This window comes from Pollachius pollachius, assembly GCF_949987615.1.
Source record: "Pollachius pollachius genome assembly, chromosome: 10".
Classification (NCBI taxonomy): Eukaryota; Metazoa; Chordata; class Actinopteri; order Gadiformes; family Gadidae; genus Pollachius; species Pollachius pollachius.
In genome coordinates this window covers 4,916,895-4,930,848 of record NC_136943.1, presented here as the reverse complement: position 1 = coordinate 4,930,848, position 13,954 = coordinate 4,916,895, and the positions used below count along the sequence as shown (strand labels likewise).

The 13,954-nt window shown below is 45.2% G+C and overlaps 3 protein-coding genes across 7 annotated transcripts in view; all 3 read left to right on the top strand.

The window, feature by feature from the left end:
* Positions 1-13,954, top strand: part of LOC307081264 (protocadherin gamma-C5-like) — a gene marked incomplete at its 5' end in the record, with an annotated part of 103,441 nt that overhangs the window by 72,708 nt on the left and 16,779 nt on the right. The window contains one exon of one of the 5 annotated variants that reach the window (XM_079744371.1): positions 11,125-13,578. The exons of the other annotated variants lie outside the window; for them this stretch is intronic. Coding sequence (XP_079600497.1) covers positions 11,125-13,578 — 2,454 coding nt within the window. Of the gene's footprint in view, positions 1-11,124; positions 13,579-13,954 lie in introns of those variants that run through there. 5 annotated transcript variants of the gene reach the window in all.
* Positions 424-6,312, top strand: LOC307081526 (uncharacterized protein; the record flags this gene model as incomplete). Its single annotated transcript, XM_079744779.1, has 3 exons — positions 424-2,902; positions 3,481-3,488; positions 3,817-6,312. 3 exons carry the CDS (start codon positions 424-426, stop codon positions 6,310-6,312), a joined length of 4,983 nt encoding a protein of 1,660 aa, XP_079600905.1.
* On the top strand, positions 7,774-10,263 carry LOC307081269 (protocadherin gamma-C5-like; the record flags this gene model as incomplete). The annotated part of the gene is made up of 1 exon (XM_079744381.1): positions 7,774-10,263. One exon carries the CDS (start codon positions 7,774-7,776, stop codon positions 10,261-10,263), a length of 2,490 nt encoding a protein of 829 aa, XP_079600507.1.

The window sequence follows — 13,954 nt, the reverse complement described above, 5'->3', positions numbered from 1 at the left end:
TTTTATATATATATTATTTTATAGGCCTACTGGTTTTCTAAATAAGCCTTTGCATCCTGCTTTGTTTCATCCACTCGAAATGGCATTTGCAGGTATCAGCTATAGCTGCGTCTTAGGAGATACAGCCCTGCCTTCCCATTGGCTGTGAGAAACATCCTGCTGCACCAATAGCATGCAGAACTGTACAAAGAGATCTACTCACCCTCCCCGTGGTGTTTTACCACCGCGACGGTTACACGGCTCAGAGCTGGAGGAGAGACCAATGCGCTTAGGACAGGGAATATTTCCTATCTTTACATTTAGCAGATCATTGCCACTCAGTAATTCGTGTGGACATTTTCGTTATGAAAATGAGAATTCACATATAGCCTTTCATATGGAATCATTCTTCGGTTGGACGTATGATATTCTAAAGCATCAAAGATGACAAAGACAATTGGATATCGAGACTGGAGATGGCAGGCTCTGTGGTGGCATTTTTTCTTCCTCTTGTGGAATACAATAGACGGACAGACGCGCTACACCATCCCGGAGGAACTAAAGCAGGGCTCCGTGGTCGGACATTTAGCCAAAGATCTGGGTTTGGGATTATCAGAGATTTTCGACCGTAAACTGCGCGTCGCCTCGGAGGCTGGTGAGCAGTATTTCAGCGTGGACACGGGGAAGGGTGAGCTGGTGGTGAACGAGAGGATAGACAGAGAGGCGTTGTGTGGACAGCGAACCAGCTGTGTTTTACCACAGCAAGTGATTATTGACAATCCATTGCAGTTGTTTAGTGTCCAGGTCGAAGTACAGGATATAAATGACAATGGACCCGTGTTTCTCAAGACGGAGCATGTTTTGAATATTGCGGAGCACACAGTTACCGGCACGCGTTTTCCACTCAAAAGTGCTGTAGATCTGGATGTAGGGGCAAATGCTTTAAAATCGTATCAACTTAGTCAAAACGAGCAGTTTTCGTTGAACATCAAAACTGATAAAGATGGAAGCAAATTTCCAGAATTGGTCTTGCACAAAGGGTTAGACCGAGAAAAGCAACCGCTTTATAGACTCGTTCTCACTGCATTGGATGGTGGTAATCCGGTGAAAACGGGCACATCCGATATCATTGTTAACGTGTTAGACATAAATGATAATGCACCTCAGTTTGAGAAATCCCTTTATGAAATCCAACTCAACGAGGACACGTTAAAGGGAAGCATCGTTTTGAAGGTTAGAGCGGAGGATCCGGATGACGGGGAAAACGGAGAAATTGTTTATTCTTTTGCTGAGGACACATTAGAAACAATAGTTGAGACGTTCACAATAAATACTGAGACCGGGGAGTTATCTATAAATAATGGGCTGGACTATGAACAATCGAGAGAATATAAATTCCACATTAGAGCGACCGATAGGGGAACGCCTGCGATGGATGGTCATTGCACAGTGCAGGCGGAGGTTTTGGACGTTAACGACAACCCCCCTGAGATTCATATAACTTCTCTCTCGACTCCTGTCAGGGAGGACTCGCCGATAGGTACCGTAATTGCTCTAATAAACGCGAGAGATGTTGATTCAGGTAAAAATGGCAAGACGAATTTAAGCTTAGGCAAGGAGTGTCCCTTTAAATTGAAACCATCGTTCCTTGACAATTACGCAGTGGTTACCGATACTAAACTTGATCGGGAAAAATATCCCCAATATAAAATTAGAATTTTAGCCTCTGATACGGGGTCACCGCCACTAACTGCTGAAAAAGAAGTCTTAGTTGACATCTTAGACGTTAATGATAACGCTCCTGCATTCATACAACCAGTTTATGTCATTTATGTAAAAGAGAATTGTGCGCCCGGTAAAGTATTAGGCACAGTTTCAGCCACTGATCCTGATGTGGGAGAGAACGCCAAGCTGTCCTTCTCCATCCTGGACTCTAAAGTGCAGGAGGTGTCTGTGTCTTCCTACGTCTACATCAACTCGGAGAACGGCAGCATCTACAGCATGCACTCCTTTGACTATGAGAAACTGAAGGTGTTTCAGATTCAGGTGCAGGCAAAGGACCACGGTTCTCTATCTCTGAGCAGCAACGCTACTGTTCATGTTTTTATTCTGGACCAGAACGATAACGCCCCCTCTGTTATCTACCCCTCCTCCGCTGTCCACGGCTCCCTCTCTCAACAGAGGACGTCCCGCTCCTCCAAAGCAGGCCACTTGGTTACCAAGGTAACAGCTGTAGATGCCGACTCGGGGCATAACGCCTGGATCTCCTATAGACTGGCAGAGGCCACAGACGCCTCTCTGTTCGCTGTCAACCTTTACACAGGGGAGGTGAGGACTAAACGGGCTGTGTCTGAGCAGGACGACTCCTCTCAGAGGCTGCTCATAGAGATTAAGGACGATGGGGATCCGGTTCAGTCCACCACTGTCACCGTGTCCGTCCTGTTAGAGGACGGTCTCCACGAGCCCATTCTGGACCTCAGTCAGAAGACGGACGATTCTCACAAGAAAACGGGGAGAATGGCTATGTATCTGATCCTCTCCCTGGCCTCAGTGTCTGTGCTCTCTCTGGTGACTTTCCTCATTCTAGCTGTTAAGTGTCTTAAGAGCAGCAGAAGCAGTGGTAGCTGCTGCATGAGACGGAGCGACAGTGAGGACTACAAGAACCCCAACAGAAACCTCCAACTCCAGCTCAACACTGACGGGCCTATTAAGTACGTGGAGGTCCTGGGAGGAGACATGATGTCTCAGAGTCAGTCCTTCAGGTCCTGTCTCTCTCCCACGTCAGAGTACAGTGACTTCACCTTCGTTAAACCCAGCAGCACCACAGACTTTAAAGACATGATCAACGTCTTAGACGCCTCTTTACCTGACAGCACCTGGACCTTTGAGAGCCAGCAGGTGAGAAGAGGCTATCTTAGTCTATGTGAAACATAATCTATATATAATCTATAATATTGTGAAGAGTTTTGTGATAATTGTGAGTTTCGCTGTTTCTGAGATCATAATATCCTAATGTTAGGTCTCAATTCTAATACATTCAAATGATATACATATAACTGAATAACTTGTCTCTATTCTTCTGTTCGATATGATACATATCAAATTACATTTTATGTAAGGTGCATCTTAATAATATTTCCAAGCAAGCAATTCCTTAAAAATGGTTTGTCGTTTTTTCCTCCACTGTTTGCAAGGTTTAGGCACTGTGCTAACAAAGCCCAGCATTTCAGCACCCAGGCTAGGGACAGCGATACAAACGTCTGTGTGTGTGTGTGAGTGTGTGTGTGTGTCAGACCTCCTCACTGTGTGTGTGTGTGTGTGTGTGTGTATGTGTGTGTGTGTGTGTGTGTGTGTGTGTGTGTTCGTGTGCACGTGTGTGTGTGTATGTGTGCACGTGTATGTGTGTGTGTGTGTGTGTGTGTGTGTGTGTGTGTGTCTGTGTTCAAACGATATTAATTCAGAGCCACAAAGGAGTCTTATTGACAGCCCTCCCTTGTTCAGCAATTGCGGTTGACTATGTGGCTTTAAGAGCGCTTCTAAGCCTCTCTCTTATTGGACAGCAAGGATGATGCTGTGCACCAATAGCAGGCATAACTGTACAAAGAGATCTACTCCCTGTCTCCACGCAGCCCCTGCACGCTAGAGGTACAATTAGGTGCTGGAGCAGAGAGCGATGCGCGCATACACTTGGACGTATACAAATATTAGTTTTGAGTGATCGCTTTTTGTCAAGAACGAATGTTTTGTGATGTGTGCCGTGCAGTATGTCACAATGGCACGGAAACAATGTTGAATTTGGCGATAACATTTCTCTTGATGGGATATCACGTATTTTAGCGCAACATGACAAAGAGAACGAGGTACCGGGACTGGAAATGGCAGGCTCTGTGGTGGCATCATTTCTTCCTCTTGTGGAATACAATAGACGGACAGACGCGCTACACGATCCCGGAGGAACTAAAGCAGGGCTCCGTGGTCGGACATTTAGCCAAAGATCTGGGTTTGGGATTATCAGAGATTTTCGACCGTAAACTGCGCGTCGCCTCGGAGGCTGGTGAGCAGTATTTCAGCGTGGACACGGGGAAGGGTGAGCTGGTGGTGAACGAGAGGATAGACAGAGAGGATTTATGTGGACAACGGGCCAGCTGTGTTTTACCTCTTCAGGCCGTTTTGGAAAGTCCTTTACAGCTGCATCGCATTGAGGTGGAGATTTGCGATATTAATGACAATTCACCAATATTTCCTTCGAATCATTTGTATTTAAAAATATCAGAATTAGCAGCAGTTGGCACACGTCTCCTGTTGCAGAGTGCTTTGGATCCTGACGTGGGAAGCAATTCACTCAAAACCTACACTTTAGGCGAAAATGAGTGTTTCTCTCTCAAGCTAAAAGAGATCGAGGGCGGTAAGACTGTTCCAGAACTGTTTTTGGAGAAGCCTCTCGATCGAGAGCAAAAAGCCGTCCATAATATATTATTAACGGCGTTAGATGGAGGAAAGCCTGTCCGATCGGGAATCTCTGAAATAACTATTAGTGTTCTTGACATAAATGATAACATTCCCGTTTTTGAAAAAAATGCATACAGAGTAACGTTACCTGAAAATAGTGCAAAAGGTACCGTTATCATTCAACCCAAAGCCACCGATGTGGATGAAGGTTTAAATGGAGAAATTGAGTTCTCCTTTGAATCTCGGACCCCAGAGACAGTTTTAAATATATTTGACATTAATTCTTTGACGGGTGAAATTATTCTAAAAGGTGATTTGGACTATGAGACAAATGCATTATATGGCATTGACATAACCGCAAAAGACAAAGGAAGCCCTGCAAACGAGGGTCACTGTCGCGTGCAGGTAGACGTGATTGACGTCAACGACAACGCTCCGGAAATTGTTCTTAATTCTCCGCCGAGCCCCGTGCGGGAGAACGCTCCAAACGGCACCGTAGTGGCTCTAATAAGTGCGCGGGACCTCGATTCAGGGGATAACGGTAAAGTCTCATTACAACTGCCTAAGGCCTCTCCTTTTAGTCTCACTCCCTCATTTTCTAACAACTATGCACTTGTAACTCGTGGTGCTTTAGACAGAGAGAATTTCTCAGTTTATAACATAGAAATAACGGCCACTGACAAAGGTTCACCTCCTCTTAAGAGTACAAAGACCATACCGGTAAGCATCACTGATGTGAATGACAACACCCCTATATTCTCTCAGCCATCTTATACGGTGTATATTAAAGAGAATGGCATTGCAGGCTCTATACTGTATTCGGTATCAGCCTCTGACTTGGATTTAGGAGACAACGCCAAGCTGTCCTTCTCCATCCTGGACTCTAAAGTGCAGGAGGTGTCTGTGTCTTCCTACGTCTACATCAACTCGGAGAATGGCAGCATCTACAGCATGCACTCCTTTGACTATGAGAAACTGAAGGTGTTTCAGATTCAGGTGCAGGCAAAGGACCACGGTTCTCCGTCTCTGAGCAGCAACGCTACTGTTCATGTTTTTATTCTGGACCAGAACGATAATGCCCCCTCTGTTATCTACCCCTCCTCCGCTGTCCATGGCTCCCTCTCTCAACAGAGGACGTCCCGCTCCTCCAAAGCAGGCCACTTGGTTACCAAGGTAACAGCTGTAGATGCCGACTCGGGGCATAATGCCTGGATCTCCTATAGACTGGCAGAGGCAACAGACGCCTCTCTGTTCGCTGTCAACCTTTACACAGGGGAGGTGAGGACTAAACGGGCTGTGTCTGAGCAGGACGACTCCTCTCAGAGGCTGCTCATAGAGATTAAGGACGATGGGGATCCGGTTCAGTCCACCACCGTCACCGTGTCCGTCCTGTTAGAGGACGGTCTCCACGAGCCCATTCTGGACCTCAGTCAGAAGACGGACGATTCTCACAAGAAAACGGGGAGAATGGCTCTGTATCTGATCCTCTCCCTGGCCTCAGTGTCTGTGCTCTCTCTGGTGACTTTCCTCATTCTAGCTGTTAAGTGTCTTAAGAGCAGCAGAAGCAGTGGTAGCTGCTGCATGAGACGGAGCGACAGTGAGGACTACAAGAACCCCAACAGAAACCTCCAACTCCAGCTCAACACTGACGGGCCTATTAAGTACGTGGAGGTCCTGGGAGGAGACATGATGTCTCAGAGTCAGTCCTTCAGGTCCTGTCTCTCTCCCACGTCAGAATACAGTGACTTCACCTTCGTTAAACCCAGCAGCACCACAGACTTTAAAGACATGATCAACGTCTTAGACGCCTCTTTACCTGACAGCACCTGGACCTTTGAGAGCCAGCAGGTGAGAAGAGGCTATCTCAGTCTATGTGAAACATAGTCAATATATAATCTATAATATTGTGAAGAGTTTTGTGATAATTGTATGAATGGGGTTTATTGTTTATTCCAAACAATGGAAAACAAATGCAAGAAACTATTATCAGTTGTAAATATTGATATTTCAGCGTACTAGATTGCATGAACACACACACACACACACACACACACACACACACACACACACACACACACACACACACACACACACACACACACACACACACACACACACACACTTTCACTGGAGATATCAAAGCCTACAATGAATTGAATGGACAGCAGTTCATTGTCATTCATTAAGCCATATATGAACACTGTATAATTGCACAGAGAGGTGGCATGATGACCAAACGAAATTTTTGTCACGATCCGTTTGCTCTAACGAGATTGTCATAGAATGTCATAGAACACTTTGATCCAAAACGCGAAATCAGCAGGGTGGCTAACGTGGTGTTTGGCTGCGGTGGGAGCTAGAATGTGATTGGATTAGTGGAAAGGCTACAATTTGGGTTAGAGTGAAAGGATTCAATGGTGGTTTAAGCCTTCAATTGAACAGGCAGCAGCTGAGACCAATCGAAAACGGACCAAAACAAAATACAGGACGATTCATAATCGTGGTTAAATAAGGTGGGACACCTGAAAATTGACAGTTTAATATTAAGACAGTATGTTATTTTACTGTTCTAAGCCGAGTATAATGGATGATCAACAAACGGGAGAAACAGGAAAATCCTATAGCTTCCTACTGAACTTCATGTAGGCCTTAACGAGGTATGTTGATTTAAATAATTTAATGAAACCTATTTGTTCGTTTTATCATCGTCATTTTATCTGTTCTAAATAATGCGAAAAATATGTCCCAATTAATGTGCAATAATAACGTGATAACCTATTTTCTTTTAAGTAGTACCTACAGGCCAGGCGTTACGTTAAAACAGGTTCAACAACCTGATGTGTAGGCTATGCTTTCAAGAATTTTACATCATTATATTTTCTTACTTAGATTTTTTTTCTTCTGTTTATAATTTCCTAAAAAATACATACATTATTTTATAGGCCTACCGGGTTTTCCAAATAAGCCTTTGCATCCTCCTTTGTTTCTCATCCACTCGAAATGTCATTGGCAGGTATCAGTTAGAGCTGTGGCTTAGGAGATACAGCCCTGCCTTCCCATTGGCTGTGAGAAATATCCTGCTGCACCAATAGCATGCAGAACTGTACAAAGAGATCTACTCACCCTCCCCGTGGTGTTTTACCACCGCGACGGTTACACGGCTCAGAGCTGGAGGAGAGACCAATGCGCTTAGGAAAGGGAACATTTCCTATCTTTACATTTAGCAGATCATTGCCCACTCAGGAATTCGTATGGAGATTTTCGTTACGACAATAAGAATTCATACATAGCTTTTCATATGGAATCAGTTTTCAGTTGGACGTATGATATTCTAAAGCATCAAAGATGACAAAGACAATTGGATATCGAGACTGGAGATGGCAGGCTCTGTGGTGGCATTTTTTCTTCCTCTTGTGGAATACAATAGACGGACAGACGCGCTACACCATCCCGGAGGAACTAAAACAGGGCTCCGTGGTCGGACATTTAGCCAAAGATCTGGGTTTGGGATTATCAGAGATTTTCGACCGTAAACTGCGCGTCGCCTCGGAGGCTGGTAAGCAGTATTTCAGCGTGGACACAGGGAAGGGTGAGCTGGTGGTGAACGAGAGGATAGACAGAGAGGCGTTGTGTGGACAAAGCGCGAGTTGTGTTTTACCTATCCAGGTCGTCGCTGAGGCTCCACTTCAGCTCCACCGCATAGAGGTGGACATTAAAGACATCAACGACAATTCCCCCACCTTTCAAACAACAGAATTGCACTTAAAAATATCGGAATCCACAATAGCTGGTGTGCGCTTTCCTTTAGAGAACGCGTTGGACCCCGATGTAGGAACCAATTCTCTTAAATCTTACACCCTGAGTAAAGATGAATGTTTTAGTTTAAAAGTCAAGGACGCTAGCAGCGGGAGGAAGATTCCTGAACTAGTTTTGGAAAAGCCCCTAGACAGAGAAAAAAAAGCGATGTACGAGTTGCTATTAAGCGCTTTGGATGGAGGCAATCCGGTAAGATCTGGGATTTCCAAAATAATTGTAACGGTCCTGGACGTCAACGACAATGTTCCCCAATTTGAAAATAATATTTATAAAACCACTATTCCTGAAAATGCTACAAAAGGTTCTATAATTTGCCAAGTAAGAGCGACGGATATTGATGAGGATTTGAACGGAGAGATAACATATTCATTCGGGGAACGCACATTAGATGACGTGTTGGCTTCATTCGATATTGATACAGTCACTGGAAAAATTGTACTTAAAGGACAATTAGACTATGAAAGATTTTCGAATTATGAATTTGATATCAGTGCCAAAGATAAAGGTTCTCCAGAGATGGAGGGACATTGCACCGTGCAAGTAGAGGTCTCAGATGTTAACGACAATGCCCCTGAAATAACACTCACTTCCAAGCCAAGCAGTGTACCTGAGAATGCCGCGGGCGGGACAGTGGTTGCGTTAATTAGTGCAGAAGACATTGACACAGGTGAAAATGGAAAAGTGACTTTACACCTTCCAAAAGGTATTCCTTTTAGTCTGAAGCCGTCTTTTTCCAACAATTATGTACTGGCTACCAGTGGTGTTTTAGACAGAGAAAGCATTTCAGAGTATAATATCGAGATAACAGCAACTGACTCAGGTTCGCCTCCACTGACCAATAGTAAAACCATACCAGTAAGCATCACTGATGTGAATGACAACACCCCTATATTCTCTCAGCCTTCTTATAATGTGTATATTAAAGAGAATGGCATTGCAGGCTCTATACTGTATTCGGTATCAGCCTCTGATTTGGATTTAGGAGAGAACGCCAAGCTGTCCTTCTCCATCCTGGACTCTAAAGTGCAGGAGGTGTCTGTGTCTTCCTACGTCTACATCAACTCGGAGAACGGCAGCATCTACAGCATGCACTCCTTTGACTATGAGAAACTGAAGGTGTTTCAGATTCAGGTGCAGGCAAAGGACCACGGTTCTCCGTCTCTGAGCAGCAACGCTACTGTTCATGTTTTTATTCTGGACCAGAACGATAACGCCCCCTATGTTATCTACCCCTCCTCCGCTGTCCACGGCTCCCTCTCTCAACAGAGGACGTCCCGCTCCTCCAAAGCAGGCCACTTGGTTACCAAGGTAACAGCTGTAGATGCCGACTCGGGGCATAACGCCTGGATCTCCTATAGACTGGCAGAGGCCACAGACGCCTCTCTGTTCGCTGTCAACCTTTACACAGGGGAGGTGAGGACTAAACGGGCTGTGTCTGAGCAGGACGACTCCTCGCAGAGGCTGCTCATAGAGATTAAGGACGATGGGGATCCGGTTCAGTCCACCACTGTCACCGTGTCCGTCCTGTTAGAGGACGGTCTCCACGAGCCCATTCTGGACCTCAGACACAAGACGGACGATTCTCACAAGAAAACGGGGAGAATGGCTCTGTATCTGATCCTTTCCCTGGCCTCAGTGTCTGTGCTCTCTCTGGTGACTTTCCTCATTCTAGCTGTTAAGTGTCTTAAGAGCAGCAGAAGCAGTGGTAGCTGCTGCATGAGACGGAGCGACAGTGAGGACTACAAGAACCCCAACAGAAACCTCCAACTCCAGCTCAACACTGATGGGCCTATTAAGTACGTGGAGGTCCTGGGAGGAGACATGATGTCTCAGAGTCAGTCCTTCAGGTCCTGTCTCTCTCCCACGTCAGAGTACAGTGACTTCACCTTCGTTAAACCCAGCAGCACCACAGACTTTAAAGACATGATCAACGTCTTAGACGCCTCTTTACCTGACAGCACCTGGACCTTTGAGAGCCAGCAGGTGAGAAGAGGCTATCTTAGTCTATGTGAAACATAATCTATATATAATCTATAATATTGTGAAGAGTTTTGTGATAATTGTGAGTTTCGCTGTTTCTGAGATCATAATATCTTAATGTTAGGTCTCAATTCTAATACATTCAAATGTGATAAATTTAACTGAATAACTTGTTTCTATTCTTCTGTTCGATATGATACATATCAAATTACATGTTATGTAAGGTGCATCTTAATAATATTTCCAAGCAAGCAATTCCTTAAAAATGGTTCGTCGTTTTTTCCTCCACTGTTTGCAAGGTTTAGGCACTGTGCTAACAAAGCCCAGCATTTCAGCACCCAGGCTAGGGACAGCGATACAAACGTCTGTGTGTGTGTGTGTGTGTGTGTGTGTGTGTGTGTGTGTGTGTGTGTGTGTGTGTGTGTGTTCATGTGGATATGTGTGTGTGTGTGTGTGTGTGTGTGTGTGTGTGTGTGTGTGTGTGTGTGTGTGTGGTTGTTCAAACGATATTAATTGAGAGCCACACAGGAGTCTTATTGACAGCCCTCCCTTGTTCAGCAATTGCGGTTGACTACGTGTCTTTAAGAGCGCTTCTAAGCCTCTCTCTTATTGGACAGCAAGGATGATGCTGTGCACCAATAGCAGGCATAACTGTACAAAGAGATCTACTCCCTGCCTCCACGCAGCCCCTGCACGCTAGAGGTACAATTAGGAGCTGGAGCAGAGAGCGATCCGCGTATACACTTGGACGTATACAAATATTAGTTTTGAGTGATCGCTTTTTGTCAAGAACGAATGTTTTGTGATGTGTGCCGTGCAGTATGTCACAATGGTACGGAAACAATGTTGAATTTGGCGATTACATTTCTCTTGATGGGATATCACGTATTTTAGCGCAACATGACAAAGAGAACGAGGTACCGGGACTGGAGATGGCAGGCTCTGTGGTGGCATCATTTTTTCCTTTTGTGGAATACAATAGACGGACAGACGCGCTACACCATCCCGGAGGAACTAAAGCAGGGCTCCGTGGTCGGACATTTAGCCAAAGATCTGGGTTTGGGATTATCAGAGATTTTCGACCGTAAACTGCGCGTCGCCTCGGAGGCTGGTGAGCAGTATTTCAGCGTTGACACGGGGAAGGGTGAGCTGGTGGTGAACGAGAGGATAGACAGAGAGGATTTATGTGGACAACGGGCCAGCTGTGTTTTACCTCTTCAGGCCTTTTTGGAAAGTCCTTTACAGCTGCATCGCATTGAGGTGGAGATTCGCGATATTAATGACAATGCTCCAATATTTTCTTCAAATCATTTGTATTTGAAAATATCTGAATCCGTTGCAGTTGGCACACGTCTCCAGTTGGAGAGCGCATTGGATCCCGACGTGGGCAGCAATTCACTCAAAACTTACACTTTAGGTAAAAATGAGTGTTTCTCTCTCAAGCTAAAAGAGATCGAGGACGGTAAGACTGTTCCAGAACTGTTTTTGGAGAAGCCTCTCGATCGAGAGCAAAAAGCCGTCCATAATATATTATTAACGGCGTTAGATGGAGGAAACCCTGTCCGATCGGGAATCTCTGAAATAACGATTAGTGTTCTTGACATAAATGATAACATTCCCGTTTTTGAAAAGAATGTATACAGAGTAACGTTGACTGAGAACAGCCCAAAGGGTACCGTTATTATACAACCCAAAGCCACCGATCTGGATGAAGGTTTAAATGGAGAAATTGAGTTTTCCTTTGGATCTCGGACACCAGATGCAGTTTTAAATATATTTGACATTAATTCTTTGACAGGTGAAATTATTCTTAAGGGTGATTTGGACTATGAGACAAATGCATTATATGGCATTGACATAACCGCAAAAGACAAAGGAAGCCCTGCAAACGAGGGTCACTGTCGCGTGCAGGTAGACGTGATTGACGTCAACGACAACGCTCCGGAAATTGTTCTTAATTCTCCGCCGAGCCCCGTGCGGGAGAACGCTCCAAACGGCACCGTAGTGGCTCTAATAAGTGCGCGGGACCTCGATTCAGGGGATAACGGGAAAGTCTCATTACAACTGCCTAAGACCTCTCCTTTTAGTCTCACTCCCTCATTTTCTAACAACTATGCACTTGTAACTCGTGGTGCTTTAGACAGAGAGAATTTCTCAGTTTATAACATAGAAATAACGGCCACTGACAAAGGTTCACCTCCTCTTAAGAGTACAAAGACCATACCGGTAAGCATCACTGATGTGAATGACAACACCCCTATATTCTCTCAGCCATCTTATACGGTGTATATTAAAGAGAATGGCATTGCAGGCTCTATACTGTATTCGGTATCAGCCTCTGACTTGGATTTAGGAGACAACGCCAAGCTGTCCTTCTCCATCCTGGACTCTAAAGTGCAGGAGGTGTCTGTGTCTTCCTACGTCTACATCAACTCGGAGAATGGCAGCATCTACAGCATGCACTCCTTTGACTATGAGAAACTGAAGGTGTTTCAGATTCAGGTGCAGGCAAAGGACCACGGTTCTCCGTCTCTGAGCAGCAACGCTACTGTTCATGTTTTTATTCTGGACCAGAACGATAATGCCCCCTCTGTTATCTACCCCTCCTCCGCTGTCCACGGCTCCCTCTCTCAACAGAGGACGTCCCGCTCCTCCAAAGCAGGCCACTTGGTTACCAAGGTAACAGCTGTAGATGCCGACTCGGGGCATAATGCCTGGATCTCCTATAGACTGGCAGAGGCCACAGACGCCTCTCTGTTCGCTGTCAACCTTTACACAGGGGAGGTGAGGACTAAACGGGCTGTGTCTGAGCAGGACGACTCCTCTCAGAGGCTGCTCATAGAGATTAAGGACGATGGGGATCCGGTTCAGTCCACCACCGTCACCGTGTCCGTCCTGTTAGAGGACGGTCTCCACGAGCCCATTCTGGACCTCAGACACAAGACGGACGATTCTCACAAGAAAACGGGGAGAATGGCTCTGTATCTGATCCTCTCCCTGGCCTCAGTGTCTGTGCTCTCTCTGGTGACTTTCCTCATTCTAGCTGTTAAGTGTCTTAAGAGCAGCAGAAGCAGTGGTAGCTGCTGCATGAGACGGAGCGACAGTGAGGACTACAAGAACCCCAACAGAAACCTCCAACTCCAGCTCAACACTGACGGGCCTATTAAGTACGTGGAGGTCCTGGGAGGAGACATGATGTCTCAGAGTCAGTCCTTCAGGTCCTGTCTCTCTCCCACGTCAGAGTACAGTGACTTCACCTTCGTTAAACCCAGCAGCACCACAGACTTTAAAGACATGATCAACGTCTTAGATGCCTCTTTACCTGACAGCACCTGGACCTTTGAGAGCCAGCAGGTGAGCATCAAACCAGGGCAGTACACCACCTACTGAGAATGAAATGCATATGTTCTAATCTAAAGCATTTACTCCACAGTGTTTACTTGACAAAGCCTAATACAAATAATTTTCTATCACAATGTTTTTAAAAACAAAAGTTAAGTCGATTTTTCTGGTGAAATATACTTATAAAAGTTACGGCAACAATTGGTTGATAAAAAACTAAACAAAGTAATGCAGTGGATTTATTTTAAATTCTAACATTCTAACATTACAAAAGTGTTCAAAATCATTTTGTTAACTTAAAAGTGAAGAATTCTTGTGCGTGGCCCTATTTATGACTTGTACCACCTCTTGATTCACATGTGTGAATTGTGTGCCCAGTGTGAGTTTT